This window comes from Notolabrus celidotus, chromosome 12 (genome assembly GCF_009762535.1).
Source record: "Notolabrus celidotus isolate fNotCel1 chromosome 12, fNotCel1.pri, whole genome shotgun sequence".
In the NCBI taxonomy this organism is placed as follows: Eukaryota; Metazoa; Chordata; class Actinopteri; order Labriformes; family Labridae; genus Notolabrus; species Notolabrus celidotus.
Genome location: NC_048283.1, coordinates 17,020,614 through 17,042,720, shown reverse-complemented (window position 1 = coordinate 17,042,720; position 22,107 = coordinate 17,020,614). Strand labels below are relative to the sequence as shown.

Sequence of the window (22,107 nt, the reverse complement as noted above, 5' to 3'; positions counted from 1 at the left end):
TTAACAGTTAAATTCTGCTTACACTTTGACGCATCAGTTAATCAGTTTAATGATAGTAATAACTGTTTTACAGCAACTTAACAGACTGATACTTCTGCTTACTTTTTGCCCAGTTACTATCTCAATGACAGACCTTTTGTTAAGTATTTTGACAGAGTGCTGCTGGAGATTTTCCCCCATCACTGATCATCGTTCACATGAGACATCAGTAAACCACCACTAGGTGATGCTGCAGCATCACACGGGATAAAGTGTCTGATAGAGGAGGAGACCATCTGAAAATAAAGTCATTTTCAGCTGGATTTAATTTTGCTGTGATGTTAATATTCTCTATTTGAATAACATTGCTAACATTGATGAAGAAAAACACCAACAACAAATGTACCCTGTCTGGAGACTCAGACATCCGGGAGAGGCTCAAAGCAGAGCCCCTCTGCATCGAGAGGAGCCAGATATGGTGGTTCAGGCATCTGGCCCGGACCCTGATAAGGGGAGGAAGATGGATGGATGGATGGATGTTATTAAAATTAATGAAAGAAAAAATAAATATAGAAATGAAGTGTATGTTTGATAACGAAAACCTATAATAAGCTGTTCAAAGTATAACACTATTCATTCAGTCTACTTTTATTTATATAAATAGCGTAGGATTTGAAATGAACACATTTATGCATTAAACATAAAATTAAGTAAGTACATGTTTATGTATCTGTTTCCAGTTTACTTAATAAAAAACAATGCCTGTATGAAGTATCAGTGAAATAGATAAGTATATGTGGTCTGAGTCTCATTATTCCTGTTCATGTCTGATTGTTTAAATGACATTTTAAAAATTAAATTAAAAAAGTATCAGTGAAAAAGTATTTAGGAAATAAATTATATATATATATATTATAATTTAGGATTTATTTAGTTTATTTGGCCATACAAAAGTTAAGCATAATTTAAATATACATTGTGAATTGTAAAAACGTATTGTAAATTGTAGCCAGTTTAGTCATCGTTTATGTGCACTTTAACAGGCAACAGAATGTTTGCCTTTGTAGTAAAGTTATCATCACTGAAAGACTGTATAAAAACACAACATAAAAAACATTAAAAAAAACTGTATAAAACTATACAAATGGATTAACAATTCAAAATGTGCCCTTATATCTTTTTTTTAGTACTTTTTAAAGCTGTAAAAACAAAGTATTGTTCTGTGCTCAAAAACTTCAAAAAGTTGGGTGTTATTGTCCCAACTCTGGCCTTGGCACGATTAACCTAGTTTTCTTTCAGGGCTCCATAAAAGTGCTTTCAAACTTCTGAAACTAAGGAAAGGTAAATTTTCAAATACACAGAAAACATTAATAATCTGGGTTTCTTGCAAGCTATAGCATCCTTTGTACAATACATTTATTTAAGTATTTTATTCTATTTTATCAGAGGATCAATAAGCCTGTGAGTTACTTTAAAGAAACAAACATTTAAACGTCTCAAAATACCAAATTCAAACTTTCACTGTAAAACTTTTTGTGTTATTGCAAACTCATCTTAAGAGTAAGTTATTTCAGTGTTTCTGTGCAACTCTCACTCACATGGTCACAGATGATAATGCCTATGTAGTTTACTCATGAATATTTCTGTATTTCTCAGTGGGGAAATTATGACAAAGACTTTTGGTTATCAACTGTGACTGTACTGTATACTGTTATAAACCCACACAGTGTTGGTTGAGGATATTTGGCGATATTTCAAACTAGATGAAGTGTCCTTTCTTTTCTGTTACGCTGAAGTGAGCTGTTAGTCAGCAAAGAAACGTGTTTAACTGTAAGCCAACGTCACATTTTCATCATCATTACACTGATAGACTGTAGGCGTCCAGATTTACTGCTGTATTTGTCTAAATGTGACATTCAGTTTACTTCTCTACATAACACTTGAGCCAATGTGCCTCATTTCCGCTGCTGTGAGGATGTTTTTCCAGGACGAGTTTGTTAAAGCAGGCCGAGTTACAGAGTTTATTTACATGCTATTTCTTCTTTGGGGCGATGAAGGCGCAGGATGTGAAATAAAATCATCCCACATAAACAATAACGCAACACTGTAGGGCTCTTATCCAGGTAAAATTTTACATGAGTCGTCACTGCCCATCAGATTTTCCATCTTTTAGAGAACTCAGATGACAAATGTTTATTTTTCTGCTAAGACAGAAACTTTCTATTTATCCTTGGAAATAAAAAACACATGGATCTGCACAATTTTGGAATATCCAAAACACTGACTGAAGAGTAATATTAACGTGTTTTTTAAGATGCACTTGATGTTAAGATTTTAAGATATTAACTTTTTTGAATATTGTTTCGTTTTCTCTTCTTTCCATGCTGATATTTATTTGTGTTACTGTTGAATACAATGTTTCCTCAAACATTTGTATTTTGTAACATCTTGCAGTCATACATCCTTAATGTTATGTTGTGAATGTGTAATTATTTGTATAAAAAAATTACTATTTTCTAAATATTTTATGTACATTAAGCTAATGTATTTTACATCTTATATCTGAGAAGGCTGTTTGTTGTGGTTGTGATAACTGTGTTTCAGTTTCATAGAATATTTTTAGTGATAGAGCTGATAGAGTGATTAGCTTATAGTTAGAGCTGGCTCAGGCTTGGACCAGCTTTTGTTATGCTGCTATAGGCTTAGACTGCCGGGGGAACCGGCGCACTGACACACTGGGATCCTATACCACCCCCTTCCCCCCAACCCCTTCATCACTTACTTTAGCTCTACCTGTCCCATTGAAAGTTACTAACCATAGACCTTTCTGGAGTCCCTGAGCTCCCTTGTCTCGTAGGTCCCCCCTGAGCTGCTGTAAGCATCCTCCTGCTACCGACGTTCTGGACTCCAGCTGATACGGATGTGCTGGACTCCAGCGGCAACAGCTTCTACTACTCGTCTCATCACTATCACCTCTCTCTCTTACTCCCCTCTATCCCTCTTTAAAGACCCAACTCGGTCGAGGCATGATGGCTGTCTAACATGAGTCTGGTTCTGCCTGGGGTTTTTGCCTGTTAAAAGGAAGTTTTTCCTCACCACTGTAACTAGCTAAATACTGCGATGTGCAATGCTCATGGTGGATTAAGGGTCAGACTGAGTCTTACCCTGTCTTAAAGTTGGGTCTCTGTTCATAATTTGACATGGAGTGGTCTAGACCTCCTATGTTTGTAAAAGCTTCTTGAGATAACGTTTGTTGTGATTTGACGCTATACAAATAAAGATAGATAGATAGATAGATAGATAGATAGATAGATAGATAGATAGATAGATAGATAGATAGATAGATAGATAGATAGATAGATAGATAGATAGATAGATAGATTGATTGATTGATTGATTGATTGATTGATTGATTGATTGATTGATTGATTGATTGATAGAAGTTATACAAATAATGTTGAAATGAGAAAAAGGGTAAACCTCCGCAAGTTCAAGCAAAAAACAAACAAACCACAGCATAACTATAAATGTAAATGTAATTACAAACAATAAGTTAACACAGTTATCTGTTTTTGTCTTCTGTTTTGTAGCATACCTGTTGTATACAATTAATCTTGGTGTTCTGGCTCCATTTTGAAAAACAAGCCAGCACCAGGTCAGCTGATCACTGTTGGCTGTTATGGTGTATTGTCACTCCTTTAATATTTCTATATTAGGATACAAATTTGAAGCTGTACACACTTTGAACAAAAACAAACATGTGTGTGTATATGTATGGTGATGGTGGTGTTGGCATCCTGAGGTGGTCAGATCCTCTATCATGTGGTTTACTCTGCCTGTCTCTCATCTAACTCTTCTCTTCTCTTCTGTCCCTCCACCTTTCAACTTCGACCACCACTTCTCCAGGTCTGTGTATGTGTCTGAGTCTCAGTCTTTGTGATGTTGTGGAAAGTGTTGCCAGGAGACAGGCAAGGAGAGAGTGCAGACATAAACACTGGAGAGGCTCCATGTTGAGTTTGTCGTTATGAGGCCGTAGCTCTGACACTACTCTACATTCTGCTTTTGGAGGCTGCAGCAGTGGGTTGTTGGATGACTCATCTCATGCACACACACGCCCTCTCACACATGGCACATGGACTGGAAGGATGCATGGTCATGGCCACACATGTGGCACCCTCATCCACCCCTCACATGTGTTTCTGAGTGTGTTTCTTTGTGGGGGCTGCAGCCTTTGTGCATCATAAAAGCACACAATCAGCGCTAACAATCTGCAACCCGGCTCCCGCCGCCTGAGAGGTGACTCACAGCATCACTCTCTGCAACATAACCATGGCTTTGAATGCTCAGTGAAGACACCGGCTGTGACGGGGAGAAATAAAGAGGGATGCTTAACACTGACAGTTATCGTTTCAAATATTAGTCAGAAATCTGAGCAGAAGGCTACCAGTAAGAAAAAACGGAGTGTTTGTGTGTGTGTGTGTGTGTGTGTGTGCTTGTATATCTTATGTCACTGACCATCTGCAGCACCACATTTCTACCCTGCACAAACCCAGACAAACACAAAAACAATGTGAAAACCAAAAAGTGTTTCCTATTTTCTTTGTTTATTGGGAAAACAGAGCAGTAATCGCTCATTACAAAACACAGCTATGATTGTTCATCACTCAGACAGCTTTTGAACACAGTGACGTTTTGAGTTGCAGATGTTTCATAATGTTAAATACTTTTCAAGCTGTTTGCACAGAATTTAACAAGGTTGAAGCAGATGAGAATAACAAACAAGCTGTAGGCCAAAAGGAAAACTAACTCTAATCAAATTATTTAAAAATGATGAAACTGCCATTGAAACCAGATAAGTCAGGGAGAGCAATTTAAATAAATTACAATCAAGCTTTATAAATGTGAGATTAGCATGGGGCCACCACAGTTCTATTAAACACTGCACTTATTAATCAAGCTCCACCCGCTTTAGTAAATAAAATAAAATAAGCTAAAGTAAATGTGTGTGTGTGTACGTGTGTGTCTGTATATGTGTGTGTGTGTATATCTTTCTTAGTGAGACCAAACTCCACTTTTAAAGGAAGACATTGATGGACAGTCAAATCCTCATTTGTGTAACTGCCCTAGTAATGTTTTTGTTAAACTTGAATTTATTTGTTTATTCAAAATGAAAATGAATTCTGATTTTCAGAAATAATGGACCGAAAAAAGAAGAAACTTAGAAAAATAATAAAAAGTTGTTTTTATGCACAACATTTAAAATATAAGGTCCAAAAGACATGAAATATGTCTGTGAGGGTCCTCACAAATAAAGACATACGAATGTGTGTTTGTGGTGTATGCGTGTAGTCTCTACATCATGCCGTCCGTCTCTTCTCCAGTCTCAGTTTTCTTCTTGCCTTTTTTTATGCGTCTGATCACTATGATGAAGACAATCACTGCAACAACACAAAGTAAATCATATCACTTAAGACAGAGAAAACACAAAACTAGAGAACAACTAGAGAATGAGCACAGTAATGTATAAGAAGCTTGGTGAGACAGAAGCAGATTTCATATAAGATTTGTCAGACTTACGGCAGAATCCCAGAATGCCAGCAATGATCCCGATGGTTGGTCCTATTCCATAACTTAAGGTGCGCTCATCTGGTGCCATGTAGCAGTAACCCAGCTCTGTGCAGTTACACACTCTCACTAAAAGAAAGGGCAGACAGCAAACACACATGTATGTTAACTTTTTATAAGACCTGACGCATCGTAAATTTCCCTTTACATTCCAGTATATATTCTTGGTTTATGCCCAACCAATCCTTGAGTAAAGAACAAAGCACAAACCCCTTTGGATGTATCTATTGCAAACAAAACACTTGATAGGTATCACCTGGAAAAGTGTGATAGGCCCTGTGTTTACCAAGAGCTGAGGGGAGTGCTGTCTTGCTTTATGGACGATACATAATACAGTTAATAGTAAGCTAGACACTTTAAAGGGACCATTCTAGGGTATATATGTTGAGCAAAGTGATGTGGTAGAGTCACATATTGACATTTGTTTTTCTCCTGCTAGTTTACATGTTTATTTTTACCCCAATATGTCTTATTGATAAAGTAAAAAAACCTGTTGTTTGAAAAAAGTTTTTATTACATCATGTCAGCTGTAACCATAGACTGTATAAAATATGGACGTAGGATCCGTGACGTCAATCATCTGTTTCTGAAGTGCTGTTTTGAGGCCAATCGACGGCGGCAGCCATATTGCTGCTGTCGAGCGATTGTGACGTAAAGAGGCGGGCTTTGAGCCTCCTAACCAACAGCTACAGTGTTCCTGCAGTCAGCTGTGCCTCTCATTGGAAGACTCGTAATCTCAATACCTTCGAAATTGCTGCGTTACAAAAAAAAATTCACCCCCGTACAGTGTGTGCCATCATGAGCTATCCAGACTACACTCGTCTTTTGTACCAGGCTGTTAACATGTTTATTTCTGCTGTAAAGATAGACTTTTTTTGTATTGGTGTGTTTGTGGTTTCTGGTACTTCCAGAGCCAGCCTCAAGTGGATCCTCAATGAACTGCAGTTTTTAGCACTTCCGCATTGGACACATATTTTTAGACTGGAGGTTGCCGCTTGGTTGTAACACCTCACAGCCATTATTTGCTATTGACAATCAGAGAAACTAGCTAGCAAGATAGCAGACAAGTCAAAAAAAGTTTGTCTAGAGAGGAAATCTTTTCGATAATTAGCCAAAAGTAACAGATAAGAAGAAAATTATTGTAAAAAACGGTTAACTTTCAGTGATGGTTGGGCAGAAGTGGTTGGCTTCAATTAATTGATTAACAGAGGGAAAAAAAGCTTAACATGATAAATGAACAACATTAGTTAGCTTGCGTGATTGTGTTTAACTATCCACTGTTTGTCATGAAGATTCATTGATCTGAGTCCTAAGTGTTTGCACAGCAGTAAACTTATCTCTTAGATAGTTTTCATCGCTCTGTTGTTTGCCCTGTTAAAAATATGTGTAAAATAAATACAAAAGCTCTAAACACTTTCCCTGTTTGTGGAACAAGGGCACCAGAAGGCAATATCTTAAAATCAAATCATCACACAATGAAATTGTTCAACTTTTAATGCCTTAGTAAGACAGCAGGACTCATCATGACTCAATCATTTTAAGCAAAATGTAACGTATTCATTGGGGAATTTTTTTTGGCTGTGGACCAATTCACATTTTGAGCTTGTGAGTCCAAAGAGCAGCAGGGCAGCAAAAGTAATGGTAGATACCCAGCTAGCAGGGAATGTTCCCAACATTGGCCAACATTCCCTGTAAGTTCTGATTATGTTTCAAGACAAGGTTCTGAGTGCAATATTCAAAGAACATCTTAAGGATGTTTAGCAATTTAAATAATGTTCCTTTTTTGTGAACTATTAATGAAAGAAGACTATTAATGAAATATTGTCTTTAACACTCAGATGATGTTTTGAGAATATTCATGAGGTAACAGAATATTGAATGTTTTCTATAGAATGTTGCAATAATGTTACTTGATAACAAAGAAGCAACATTCTCAAAGCAACATGTAAACATGTGTTCAGGATGTTTCTGATGCCCCAAATCACAAAATATTTTATTTAAGAATATTCTGCTGATATTTAATTAGAACAAAGACAGACTGTTTTATCTTTAACATTCAAAGGATGTTTTGATAACATTCTTTGGGTCACAGATTATTGAATGTTTTTGGAGTACTTAATCTAAGAACATTTTGTGAACATAAAGAAAAGTTCCCGCTGAGAACTTTTCAAGAACATTAGGGCACTGTTGTCACTAACATTATATGAATGTTTTTAGAGGATATTTTCTGGGAACATTCTGTGAACACAAAGAAAACTTCCTGCTGAAAACATTCCAGTAACATTCTCTGTAACATTAACAGAATGTTTTTGGAACACAAAATTGCTAGCTGGGTACCCCCCAAAGACTACAGTGACTTTTATCGTTGTAAATACAGTATGGCAGATAGGTGTTTTGAATGGACAACAATGGATGTCTATGACATGGAAGAAGCATTATTAGGTTTGGCTGCACCGACGATAGCCATCAGGATAGTTTTATCATTTTTTGGTATGACATTAGCAGCTAAATTTATCCTTAAAGTTTAAATAAAAGAATGAACTCACCTTCAAATGACTGTGTGACTCCCATGCCTGCATTGTCTTTAATATTGATGGGGAGTTTGAAAGTTTTCTCCTCGGTTGGCATTTTAAGCAGGGATAGTGTAGCTGTTGTACCTGAAAAACAAAGACAAGGAAACTGGTAAAAAAATTGGACCATGTGAATGTAAAACCTCCAGTTTAATACTAAGTTCTGATACATCCTACAGCATATTTGCATACCGTCGACAATTTTCAGAGCCCAGTTGGGAGATTTCTTGCCACTACCCAAGGTGAAAGTGAAGGGCTGGGAGAAGGGGGCGCTGTCTGTATCCTGGGCCCTGATGATGACAGGTTGAGGTTTCTGCTTACAGATGAAGGCCTGGCTTTCTAACAGTTTGGGGATGTTGTCGTTCACATCCACCAGCCTCACAGACAGGACACGCTCAGAAGACATTTCTGGTTTTGCTGTGGAGAGAAACCAGATGACAAGAATTTAAAAAATGTTCCTTTGATTGAAAACAGCTTTGTCATAAAAAAAGTACCAGGTATTAAAGATGAACACATCGCAGGCTTCAAAACATATAACTAGATTAAAAACAATATGCATCGATGTTAGCTAAGAGTTGTTTAAACCAATGAAATTAAACCAAATCCATTCTTAATTTGATTTTACAAAACTATTTTCACTTTTTAATGAAAGCTAGAATTGATTGAGAAGTTATGAAGCCTTTGAGATAACTTTACAGCAGCCACACAAAAAGTCTCGTCAATCAGTGAGATGAGTTTATTGTCTGACCCTTCTCAAATGCAGTGACAGTGACGTCGAAAGCCTCCAGGGTTTCTCTGTCCAGCTTGTCTTTGGTCGTGATCACTCCTGTGGCAGCATCGATTGCCAGCCAGCCCCGAGTGTCACCATCCAACTTAAAACTGCACAGCACAAAGACACACGCACACACGCACAAACACAAACAAACAGATATCAGAAATCATTCATGATACACCAGACTCTGAACTGAAAAATGTTAGTCAAAACAAATCCATAGTCTGTTTTAAGTACACGTGATGGTCCTAACAGATGAAACTCTAAACCAGCTGCCAGTGGGAACCATTAATGTAAAAGATGAAGCTAGTGCTGAGTTTGTGGAACAATTCCTGAGAGCCACGCTCCTGTGTTTGTGTTCACTCTGCTACTATACTGAACATCTGGTTAGAGTGCAGACTGGAGACTGCAGAACAAAATGGACATAGCATTAGTTATGACCCCCTAAGAAGAGGTTTTAAAGTTTGTTTATGGTTGTAAAGATTTCAGCTGTATTGATATTTAATAGGCCAAAGCCCCCTCCCCCACATTCTTAACAGAGGACAGGGTGGGTGCTGGATAAAGCAAGCACCAACCGGTTAAATATTACAGGCCAAAACCCAGTCAGTCCTGCAAACACACTTTGAATCAAGAGGTACAACTTTGACAAATGGTTGGACAGCTAAAAGCAATGGATGTAGAGTTCAAAGATCCAGATTTAGTCCTTAGAAAGCAAACTAGACCAGAGCAACCTTGATAATTTAATTAAGAAACATATTATAGCACTATCCACTTTGGTGTTACCCATAGTGCCCCCTTCACAGACTTCACCTGGTCACTGACTAGCTTACTCTTTTTCATTTTAGCTTATCTTTTTCTAGCTTTCCTACGTGTATCTGTTGTTGTCATTGCTAGGGTCTGAGAGAGAAATGTAATATCAAATCCTCTGTATGTCTGGTGCATACTGCAGTTTTTGACTATAAAGAAGACTTTTTTTTTTTTAAATTCACCTCAAAGCAGCTGAAATTAACAACATGGATTTCTTGTTCTGGAAATGGGGAATACATCAGACAAAGAGGTTTGGCAACCAATATAGTATTATCAGAATTATTGCTTTGGACTGTCTGATGGTTGCTGCTTTGTCTTGCTGATGTCATTGTGTATGTGCCCTGTATTGTATGCATATGTTGTATATACAGTAGCTAATGTAATTTAAGCAGACTTGTCCTTGAAGCTCAGTAGAAATGTAAGAAAGTGCTGATACAATGGGGTATCACTATGTGTTTTATACTATAACTATGCATTTTGCATGTAAGCATTTTTTATTTTATTTAACTGGTATGAACAAATGTCCATTCCTAATTCAGATTGCACAAAAAGAAGTGTTATGATTCTGGATCTTACGGGGACTGTGTTTAAAACAACAGATCCAACAGTTCAGATTAATAAAAAGGAAACCTTTAATATTCAGCCTTTATGGGTATAATTATTTGTTTCTGTGACAGCTTTTCTTCAAAAAAGATATGACACTCCACCTGCATCTGAATAGAACTTATTATGCTGAATTGAAACCCCTGCAATGTAATACATGTCTTATTGTCTGATTCTTGACAGCACAGAGATCTAAAGCTGAGTCACTGCTTTTGTGTTTACCTGATTGCTTTGCCCTCTGGATCCTTCGCCTCCACAGTGAGCAGCACTGAACCCTTGGTGGTGTTTTCGGGCACAGTCAAATCCAGGATGTCCAGGCTGAACTCTGGAACCTCATCGACGTCAGTCACAGACACAGAGACGAAGGCGGTGGATTCGGCCCCATACTCCAGACCTTTCATCAGCGGCTCTGGGTTGCGAGCATCAATCTGGAGGTTGTAGGTGGGAGAGGCCTCGAAGTCCAAAGGCTGTTAGGAGACAAAGAGGCAAGTTAGAAAATACAACTCAGAAATAAGAGAGGCAGAGAATATGTTGAAGGATGATGACTCCTGTGAATACCCCAGTAAAGTCAAGATTCTGTCACAGCTTGAAGGTAATACTTCTTATCCAAATGAATGGATGGATGGATATCTAACAAATGATAGATTTCCTATATTTTGAGTCAAGGAGAAATGCTATTTCTCTGATGGTTCCAGTTTCTGAAATATAAGGGTTAGCATTTATCTGTTGATGACCCATGTCATCATCAACTTTCAACCTTTGGCACTGGGGACTTTTTTATCAGAGAAAACAGACTGGTGAATCGTACGTGTACATTTCACGATTGTCTGAGATTTTAGAGAAGACACTACATTTCTTTATATAACAGATAGAGGTTGAAAGTTCTTTGTTCCCAAATAAAAAAAACCCTACACAATAAGAGATCAATTGTGAGCTTTCTGATTAATTGTACATACAGATCACCAAGCTGTATAACAATCATCAGCTTGTGTTTGTGTGGGAGATGTTGAGGAACGTGTTTCCGTACCTTAACAATAACAAGATGTCCAACGCCTTTACCATCTGTTTCAACAGAGAAAACCCCATCTTCATCGCCATCAGAGATGTGGAACTCAATGAAGGAGCTGCCACTGTCGGGATCATCAGCGTCTGATGCTCTGATGCTCACAACTGTTTGTCCCAAAGGTGTGTCTTCAGCCAGAGTGTGAGTGCCATACTACACACATAAAGAAAAACATGGAGAAAACAGCATGAACCAGACAGCGCAAGGAATAACAGAAAGAGAAACAGTGATTCACATACTCACATCAGTCTCCTCAAACAGAGGCATCTCATTGTTGACATCAATGACTTTGATGACAACCTTGCATTCATCGCTGAAAGCTGTGAGACAAAAGTAAAAAGTAATGGATTAAAATATGAAATTCACCTCTGTCAGTGGGTGTGTTTCTTCATACAGCATGTGTGTTACCTGGGTCGTTCACTCTGACATTGAGCTTAAAGATCTGCTGATCTTTCCTCTGCAGCATGCGCAGAGCCTGAATCTTTCCAGAGGCAGCATCGATTGAGAAGACGTTAGGTTCAGTTGGAGGATCTTGGGACAAGATGGTGTAAATCAGCTGAGAATTCATCGTCCCAGGTTCATCGTCGTCATGGGCCAACAGTTGTCCTATGAGGCTACCTGAAATCACAAAAGAACAGAGTTAACAGAAATGGACGGTAAATAAAATTAATTTAGAAAGAGTTTTCAGAGCAGAACAACAGAGCAGCTGTTGGGAGATTTTTTATCTCTGTAAATAAATTACGCATGACTTAACACAGACACATTAATTAAGCTTTTGAATATTTGGGCATTGCTCTAGGGGTTTTTTCTTGCATTTTAGTGGAGTTTATTAATATTAATAATAAGGATTTATAAATGGTATTCATTCACATGAAGTATGCCATGAACCCCAATCTTTTTTTTCCTTTACAGTCAGAGCGCTGCTGACAAAACACAAGCCTTACAGAACAGAAATACTGCAGCCACTGCATAGGGCTGTTATCCTACACAGTGCTGATACAAGAGTCATTGTCCTCCACCATGGGAGGGATTCAACATCTCTTTCACTGACTTCAATCTACTGTACAAGGAAAGGAAAGAACCCAATGCAACACCAGGCTTAACGTTGGGAGCTTTGACAGCAAAACTGACACAATTAAGGAGATCAAGCGCTTCACAGGAACACTTACTACATCTCAAAATGTACGATACAGCAGCTTTAGAGTTGAATTCATGTTCTCAGTTAGGGTTAGGGTTGAATTAATGTTCTCAGCCTTCGAAAGGGGGGAGCCAGTGGTCTAGCTCAACCCTTCTGCAAACTGAGGTCAATCTGGCACTGGAAGTAGATAGGAAAACCACGAAACAGGAAGTCCAGTCACTTGGCAGTGCAAGTAGCCCCAACCTTATCAGCTTTGTCACTTAAAGCAATGCTTAACTGTCACAGATTTTAATTCAGTAGTTTTCTTTTATTTATAGTCGTTTGTGTGTTTTTTACAACGGTCTACCTCTCTTTTCATTTCAGCCACTCCTACCTGTCTGCCCTTAGAATAACCTTACCTGCCTTTCTCTCCTGACTCACCTGTACTCCATGAGCTCCCTGCACATTTAACCATGCCACTCTCGCCAGTCCTCTGCCGGGTTATTTCTGTGTTTAGCCGTAACTCTTTGTTCTTTATTCTGTGGCTACTGGAATATTAAGACTCAGCAGAACTTCTCTGCCTTAGCTTGACCCCTGAAACTTTGAAAATGAACTTTTTGAAAATACGGATCTCGTGAATCTGTCTACTGAGTCGTGCACTTGGATTTTTGCCTTTGAACTGTGACAGAAACATAAACACTTAAGTGGCTATAAAACAATACTGAGAAGTTAAAAAGAGTCTCCAATGACCATTACAGAATATTCACCTATTATTATTTTTGATGCCAATGCTTGTGTTTTAAAAAGAAAATTTGCATGATGGATTTTCACTTGTAACTGAATATTTCTACATGTTTGTGTTGCTATTTAGTCCTATAATCAAGGACCTGATTACTTCTCTTGTGTTTTTTTCCCCAAACATGCCTCTCATACTCATTCTTCAATCAAAATCTCTGACAAGTGTTTTTTTTTGTTAATTAAGACCAGGGAACACAGAAAAGAGAATGAAAAGCAAACAGAAGAAGGGATGGTTTGATCACGGCCACAGAATTGAAGACTGAGAAATACATTGGCTGAACAAACTAACATGAATCGCACTGATTGTCATGAATTGGTTACACAACACACAACTTACCTTCAGGCTCCCCCTCCTGCACCTCAAAGACACTCTCCTCATTATCACACACTGGTTTGTTGTCATTCACATCCTCTACCACAACCTGAATCTCCATGGGTGGATCCACCTCGTTGCCAGTGTTATCCTCAGCAAACACCACCAGAATGTACTGAAACGCAACCAACACACGGTCAGGAATAATCCCTGAAAGTACATTTTTATTTCTACATAAGATAAGATAAATATATTGACTGGGTTTGTGTTGTGTACCATGTCTTTGTCTTCTCTATCTAGCTCCTCTGTCAGAAGAATCTCTCCATTTTCTCTAATCTGGAAGGGGAATTTCAGCTCTCGCTCCTTCTGCACTAATCTGTAGATGGCGTTTTGCTCATTAGACTGGATCTGGATTGGGAAAAGGGATGAAAATAACAGACAGTGTGTAAGATGAATGTTTGAGTCTTCTTTCTGAGATTAATGAAAAGCAAACATGTGCATCCCTCTGTACCTTTGTGATGACCAGGGGATACGTATCAGCTAAGTTTTCTTTCACAGTTATTGGTCCAGGATTGACCCACAGGTTTTGCTGAACAACAATGAACACTCTAGTGTTTCCACTGAGCGCTGTCTCAGACGCTCCCTCCAAGTCCTCCACACGCACGATCAGGGTGTAGTCTGGGTCTTCCATGGGGTCCACATTCCTCCTCCTCAATTCTAAAAACACAAAGGAAGATGCCGAGCCATGCAAAGGCACAACAACAAAAAATGTTTTAGGAGTTGAAAAAGACAAAAGCTTTTCAGTAAATGACCACTTTTATAAAGAGGAGCCACATGGACATGGTCTTTGAAATCAGCGAGGGCTTAGCTGCTCTTCCCTGAAGAACTCATTAACACAACACCCAATAAATCACACGACCAGCACTAATCGCAGATAGTGATTACACTGTGTTTTTATGTACACTGACCCCATCCCTCTCTCTGTTATCACAGGCTCAAGCTTTAACCAACACAAATCATTCAACTCAAATTACTCACAGCTTTTACTTTACAAACATGTGACTACAAAAGACAAACCTTTTAGAAGTTTCATACTGTCTCTCTGTTATGACAGATTTACTCCCATCTGGTTCTGTCTATGGCTGAAATATACAATCATTCTCATTTTGATTATTCTCTTCATTTTTTAAACAATTTATTGTTTACTTTTTAATGGATTTAACATTGAGGGAAACAATGTCCATTACTAAGCACAAGATAAAGTTTCATTCTACTTGCAGCCCAAGCATGTTCCCTTCTCCATCACAAGAGAGCAGAGAATATTAATTCTTGGGCACAAAAATCATCAAACACTGTCACATCAAAATCAACTCACAACTTTTATATTTCAGCACAACATAAAATCACTGATGAAATATACAATAAAGTCTTTACGTCTTTATTCATCATGATGCACAAACTAAATACATTATTTATTTTTTAATTTTTTAATTTTTTTATGTATTATTTAAAAGGACCATGCATATTAATTAACACTTCTGTAAATATGCCAGAATTAGCTAAAAGGCTAGTTTGCATCAGTAGTCCCTTGCCAGATGTTTAAAATTGCTCCCTAAAAAGATCAAGATTAAACAAAGATAAAATAGAGAAAAATAAGATCAAAATAAGAAGGTAGAGGAGTGTCCATGGACATAAAATACATGGAGCAAGACAATCACATGTCTTCAGTGTCATAATGCAGAGTCAAATGCTCTTTAGAGAGGCATTTCACACTTAAGATTTTGGATGCACAGTTGAGCCTTTCAACCTTTGAAGAAGTGAATTTGTGATAATCATCTGCCTATTATGCTTCATTTACTCGTTTGTTCTTTTTTAACTTTATCTATGTCACCAGGAGATTACGTTATCACAGGTTTGTGCTTATGACATGAGAACAATGCTTGGGCTGACTTTTAGATCATGGATTTGAGTCAGTGTTCTAAGTTGCCTGCATTTGTATTTGGCTCATGCCTTGTCCATTATCACTTTGAAGAAGGAGTTAGCGTACTTATCAAAAGCAAATAGCTGCTGCAGCTCCACAATTTACATGTCTGGATACAAACCTGCTCTCTCTACACAGGTGAAGAAGGGATTGTCTTCATAGGGGAGTTTCTGCACTGGGCAGTATTCTGAAAACTTTGTCTTCAGTGCCTCAATGCTCATGTCTTCTCCACTGCCATAATGGATGCCCTCTCGGGCCTTCAGGTTCAGTTCCCCTGTTAAACAACACATGTAGACCAAATGTTATTGAGCATGTTCCCAGCCTTTATCAACACATTTTTAACTAGAGAAATGAAGGAAAACATCACACAAGGATTAAAGGATTTAATCCGAAAGACTGCTAGACTTTTCCAGGAATCTTTGGATTCAACTTTGAATTATCTTGACCTTGATGACAGAGAATTATTTAAAGACAACATTTAAACACATTCACTTGCTCGCACACACTCAGAATAATCTGTGATCAACATCACGCGACACATTTAGGCAATCTGCCTCCAATCAGTGTTAATCTTGAGCACACAAGATGAGCTGTGTAATCTGGATTTACAGTAGCACTATACAGTACAGATTACAGACATACATGGACTATCTACAGACTTTCTCCTCGGACAATGCACCTTTTTCTGTGTGTTGATGTTTGTGCACCGGTCTATTTGTGTGTGTGATCACCTTGTTCAGTGGTGGAGATCTCTCCAGTGTTGGGGTTGATCTGGAACATCAGAGTATGGTGTTTGCTGGGGATCTGGCTGACCAGGCTGTATCTCAGTTGAGCGTTAACGGTCTCAGGGTCGTCCCGATCCGATGCAAACACACGGGTGAATGGGACACCTGGAAGAATAGACAAAACCAAGTCAAAGTCTTATACCGGGGAGATGTTAGTGTTTCAACATAGAGAAGTGAGATGATTTTACACATGAGATAGATAGTAATGCTGCTTTAAAGATATGCAGGTTTAGAACCACGTAGATCATAATTTAAATGACAACTGAATATTAGATGCCTCATGAAATACACACAGTGGTTGCATTCTTTTAGTAGAACACACATCAGTTTCTGGGTTATAAGGAGATTTTACTACAATCATGGCATCTTCTGTTCCACTTTTTAAATGTGGCCTTCATTGAATAATGGCAGCTAAAAAAAGACAGGATTGGGGTGCTATTTTTATCATATTTATCCATGAAACTGAGCATTGTTCTCTTTTTTACCTATCAAAGGAAGGTTATGAATACATGGCAAAACAGCAGCAATGTAGAAAAAACTATATAATTGTTTCCTTCTAAAAAGAACCTACAGTGCTGACCATGTGATGGCAGGCACATGATATTTGTGTGTTGATGTACCACCCATTTTGCAACGAGAGAATGGATTTGTGGATTTTTACGTATGATCATGTGTTGGTACCACTGCATTCTGCTCTACATTGTTGGAAACGTGTCTAGCATGCCAGGAAATCTAATCATAGTAAAATCTCTCAAGATGCACTTTGATTGAAAAATGTAACTCAGTAATGGGTACTGAAGTAGATCATAAATTTAAAGGTTAGGTGTTTATATAATCAATTGTACTGTCAAATAACATGTCCTTTGTTTTTAAGGTTTTTTTTTGTTGAAGTCAGAGTCTGTGGTTCAAGTTTAAGGGTTTTTGCAAACAGTTACAAAACTCAAAATTCCCTCACACTCAAAACTCATAACTGTAGCTGCACACAACTTGAAAACTATTTAAATCTTGTTCTTTCGTTATATGTGACAAACACACCTGCCCGACTGTGTTCTCGAACCATTGCTGTGTACTCGCTCTGGTTGAAGAACGGTGCATTGTTGTTGACGTCCAACACGTTAATTGTTACATCAATTGGATCTTCGAAAACGTCATCATCTACCAACGCCTCCACCTGGACATGGTTGCACACACAAGTACATATCATTTTTTTGTATCAATGCATCACAACACAGAAGAATATTTTTCTGTCTATGACAAGTCATGACCAGCTCACCTGTAAGATGTAATGACTATCTCGAGACCAGTCCAGAGGCCGCTCCAGATACAGCCACCCATCCTTAGAAATCCTTATGTCCTCCCTGCCCTCTCCACTCAGCCTGAAGTTGTTCACACCTGAATGGGTCACTTGAAACTATGGAGTAAAATCGGGGGAATAGGGGAGTTAAACAACAAGACTTGAGAAAACAAACAAAAGTAACAATTAAGAAACGACATGAAGAAATAATCTATAACAAATAAAAGTCTTAATTCTAATTAATAAGCATTATCAGCATTAAGCATTAAATGTAAGGACTCAGTCATGTAGCCACAGATACTCTTGTGCTTTCTGTTTTACTGTATCTTTTCTATTATATTTTGTCTGCTGTATAGATTTAGATTGGATTCAATTTATTGTTATGGAGCATGTAACAGGTACAAACAAGCAATGAAATATAGATAGCATCTAACCAGAAGTGCTTAGCTTAGCAGTAAGATAAATAAGATGAATAATACAGAATATACAAATATGACTGATGAATAAATATGATATAATATGTATCTACATGAATCACTAGACTATATATGTACAGTAGTGCAATAGGGATTAAAAGAGATTTACATTTTACAGTTTTTACATTTTACAGTTTGTGCGGAATGAATGAATGAATGAATGAATGAATGTACGGGATGGAAAGGGCAATTACTGGTGCAGTGGTGGTTCAGTCCTGAGGTAGTTCGTAAGCATGTTTATGTGAGTGAAGGGGGGGTGGGGCGTCGGGGGACAGGGTTCAACAAAGAGACAGCTGTGGGGAAGAAGCTGTTCCTGAACCTGGAGGTTTTGGTCCTGAGGCTCCTGTCATATAGTCATACCTGTTCTTGTTGTTGATTTTATGTCATTTAAAAGGCTATCTAGGGACGAGCATCACAAATTAGCTTAGATTATAAGTGCTGTAGTGTGTGTGGCATTGGTTTAATTGCTTCATACTTGACTTGACCCTAAATAAATAAACATGAAATAAAATTATAACTGTTTGACGCCATAAACCTGCAATATGAAGCCTGAGTAGAATTTCGTTCTTTGTTATCAGTTCTATATTGCATTTAAAAGTTTATATGTTATGCTGAATATTAAAAAAAAAATCTTGATTATGCACCTGCAATTTTGACTGAAAGCGTTGTCTTAAAGAAACAAGTAGCATTGTTTGAAATATTCAAGTTAAGTACAAGACTGCATCAGGGCGCATGCATACGCTGCGACCGGCAGTGAGAGTTTGGATGTTAAAGGGAGGCTGACTCACTGCAAACAAAATCTACCTACCGGTACCAATAAAGTAACCTTGAACCTTGAACCTTGAACCTTGATGCACCTAAGATTTGTACATAAATGCAGCACAAGTGTTGCACTCTGTAACTCTTTGATACCTGATAGATGGGATAGGGCACCGGTGTTCCCTCTGGCACTTCCAGCTCTGTGTTCTCAAACGGGCCTTTCCTCTCTTCCAGATCTGCCCCAGCAGCCTAGCAAAGTACAGAGCCAGAGGTCAAAGGTCATTGAATACAGTACAGGCTGAGGTAAACTGTCACACTCATGCCTACTTCCTCCTCAGTCCTGTTACTGTATCTGAATGTAGTCAGGCATTGAGGGCAGGTTTTAACAGCTCAGTTATTTATTGAACTAAAAAGAGAAGACAAATAGGGGGACACTTGTATCCCACTGTAAGACCGGGAGAGCAAAGTCTGCAGACATGGGATGATTGCTCACTTCAGACACTTCCTTTTGGTGTTTTAAATAAGTTACTGAAGGTTCTCTTCAACCTTACAGGCAGCTTTTCAAAATTTCAGCTTCAAAACTGTCCCATTAATCACCATATTACATAACGTCCATGAATAAATCAAAGCATTAAACCACACTGACTGTTTCACAAACCTTTAACAGGTTCATGTATTTGAGTATTTACTATGAATATGTATCCATGGACAGCAGCAGCAGTTGAAAGTGTTATGTACTCACAATGCTGAGCAGGAGTGGGAGCAACAACAGATGCACCATGGGAGTCATGATCACAGTCTGGAGAGGAAGGAGAAAAAGAGGAGGAGGAGGGGATATGGGGGTAGGAGTTTGAAAAGATGGCAAAGGAGGAGAGAGAGAGGTGAAATGAGGATTTTAATTAAACAAAGCTTTATTTTCACTTTGCTGTAAAAATAGAAATAATGAAAAAGGATGTGATTAAACGTTACTCAGTCAAACCTGAACTAATTAACCTCCTTGGAACATTGCTTACTCTATCCAGCACACTGAGTTATTGATTCATAAAGACAAAAGGTTGCTTAAGAAAATCTGACTTTGAGCTGAATGGGAACTTACATTATTTTTATAATGTGGCTGCAACACAAGCAGATAAAACTGTCACCTCAGCATGCTGCAGAAACTGAAAGTCAGAGCTATCAGGCCAAACCTTGGAGTTTTTTTTTTTTAAATGTAGCTTTGCACAGTGGGTGTCAATGTGACACATAGGCCCAAAGGTCACAGTGTGTAACCCTGCTGCTTTCAGAGTGCTCAAAAAAATACTATGACTGCCTTTGTGTTTCAGGAAGTTCTTGTTTTTTAAATAGAAGTGATAACTACCTTTTCTTTTTCTCAAACATCCAAAAGTGACAGAGGAACATTTATTTATATTTTGTGTGTCATACACTCAGGCACTGCTCTTTTACGGTATCCAAAATGTGTTTCAGAGACAATATGAACTCAGTGTTCCATTAAGATGACAGCAGAATATATTTAGAGTTTAGCTTGAATCAACATAACCATGACACTGTTTGTACAAGAGAAAAAATACAGCCGCACATGACCAATATCACGTGCAGGGACAGACTGAGGTTAACCAAAAAATGAAAGAGAAGTATTAACTGACGATGTTTGAGGTTTACAGACTAAGAGAAGGACAGTTACAGTCGGCTGCCAAAGTAAAGTGAAGGTGACATTGAGTCATAGCTAATGACCTCTTTGTAGTACAGCACACTTAAGCTGTCACCGCCCTGTTACACTCCATTATAAGACACTAAACATGTTTTACTCTTAGTGTCCTAAAATTGTTGTCTGATAGAATTTGTTACCATGTTGACGATCTCCTAAGCTTAATGCATGATTTTGACTATTACCAGTTTTGAGGCATGTAAGTACAATGATTGAACTTCTTTCAAGTAAGGGAAAATATACCTTTTTGATTGGATTATCTACTGCATTCTTACAACAAATAATTAATGACTGAAAGTGAATAAGCTGTATGACACAATGATCTGGCTGTTGTAGGCCCCATTTTTCTTCTTTGTACAATAGCAAGATTACCTTTGTTAGTCTAAATGTATGGGGCAATATCAACAAATCCAATGTCCAAATCAGGATATATTTCCCCAAAATCAGGAACTGACAACAACTAAAGAAGCCATGAAGAAGAAAAAGCTCCTACGCCAACACCCAGCACTTGGGCCCTGCCAAAGTCACCTCAAGATCACAGCACTTCTGCAACAAACTAAAAGTATTCCTTTCGTTCAACTCAACCAGGTAAACGCAATGAACAATATTCAATTTGTTTCCCAACTTGAAAATATCTTTAAAACACAGAGTATATCCAAAAACTGCGTGACAAATGTGTGAAGAGTGTTACCTTGCTGGAGAGATCAAGCGAGTCACTCCTCAGACTTCAGAGTGGTCTGAGCAACCCCATCCTGTCTGGTCAAACGTTAACCAAGTGTTAACCTGCTATGTTTTATTGGATCTAATGATTGTCTAATCACCCAGCCCTCATGGCCGGTTAGCCAATGGGGGAAGCAGCTGACAGGGGAGAAGGAGACAGGAAGAACGGGACAATGATACAGAAAGAACTTTAAAAGGCAAATCCATTTTCACTGTTGTCAGTACCAGTCTGTGATTAAATATAAATCCTACAGTGCTTAGAGTTTGGGATCTACAACTAGGTTTGCATCACAAAAACAAACTGGAAGATCACGATATGTCAAGTTTTGTACTTTTCAGACAGCGTGTAAGGAGTATGGACTGAAAGAGGAAAAGTACAAAAAGTAGTTTTTAATAGTGAGGGGAAACTTCTCAGCAAATCTGCTTCTCAGTGTCTTATTTAGCCTCAGACTTTGACCTATGCACCTCTGCTCTGTTTCCTGTGAGACTTCCATTAGTAACATAGTGACTGATAAGGAGCTTTGTGTTGACAATGGGAGTAAGAGAGTGTAATGACAATCAATCGAGTACGAAGCTATGCAGTTATCAGGTTTATTCAGCCAGTTATTGCACATATCATGAATCTGTTAGCATCTGATTGCTTTTTCATCAAAGTGTGCCAGTAAATGCACCATAAATGTCTTAATGGGGGATCCAAATCGAGGCTGTGTTGTGCCATTGAGATTTATCCATTACATTAC

The 22,107-nt window shown here is 38.2% G+C and overlaps 1 protein-coding gene and 1 non-coding gene across 2 annotated transcripts; both read right to left on the bottom strand.

Annotated features, from left to right (window-relative positions):
* Positions 1–4,561: 4,561 nt before the first annotated feature.
* cdh17 (cadherin 17, LI cadherin (liver-intestine)) lies at positions 4,562–21,433 on the bottom strand. Its single transcript, XM_034698001.1, has 19 exons — positions 21,339–21,433; positions 19,685–19,741; positions 19,096–19,191; positions 17,687–17,824; positions 17,449–17,584; positions 16,360–16,518; positions 15,750–15,902; positions 14,159–14,364; positions 13,924–14,055; positions 13,672–13,822; positions 11,828–12,037; positions 11,663–11,739; positions 11,384–11,572; positions 10,579–10,823; positions 8,923–9,053; positions 8,367–8,591; positions 8,151–8,261; positions 5,557–5,673; positions 4,562–5,417 (listed from the first exon to the last, which is right to left on the bottom strand). Exons 2-19 carry the CDS (start codon positions 19,730–19,732, stop codon positions 5,332–5,334), a joined length of 2,610 nt encoding a protein of 869 aa, XP_034553892.1. The 5' UTR covers positions 19,733–19,741; positions 21,339–21,433; the 3' UTR covers positions 4,562–5,331.
* LOC117823583 lies at positions 12,660–12,789 on the bottom strand. The gene has a single exon (XR_004633434.1). It is a non-coding gene; the product is annotated as a small nucleolar RNA SNORA35 (small nucleolar RNA).
* Positions 21,434–22,107: the final 674 nt, after the last annotated feature.

Excerpts from the sequence above, each read along its gene's own strand:
- cdh17 (XM_034698001.1), bottom strand. The coding sequence starts at position 19,732 with ATGACTCCCATGGTGCATCTGTTGTTGCTCCCACTCCTGCTCAGCATT. Across the intron at positions 19,192-19,684 it reads TCCCACTCCTGCTCAGCATT|GCTGCTGGGGCAGATCTGGA; the intron begins GTGAGTACATAA and ends GTACTTTGCTAG. Across the intron at positions 11,740-11,827 it reads TGTCAGAGTGAACGACCCAG|CTTTCAGCGATGAATGCAAG; the intron begins GTAACACACATG and ends TTTGTCTCACAG.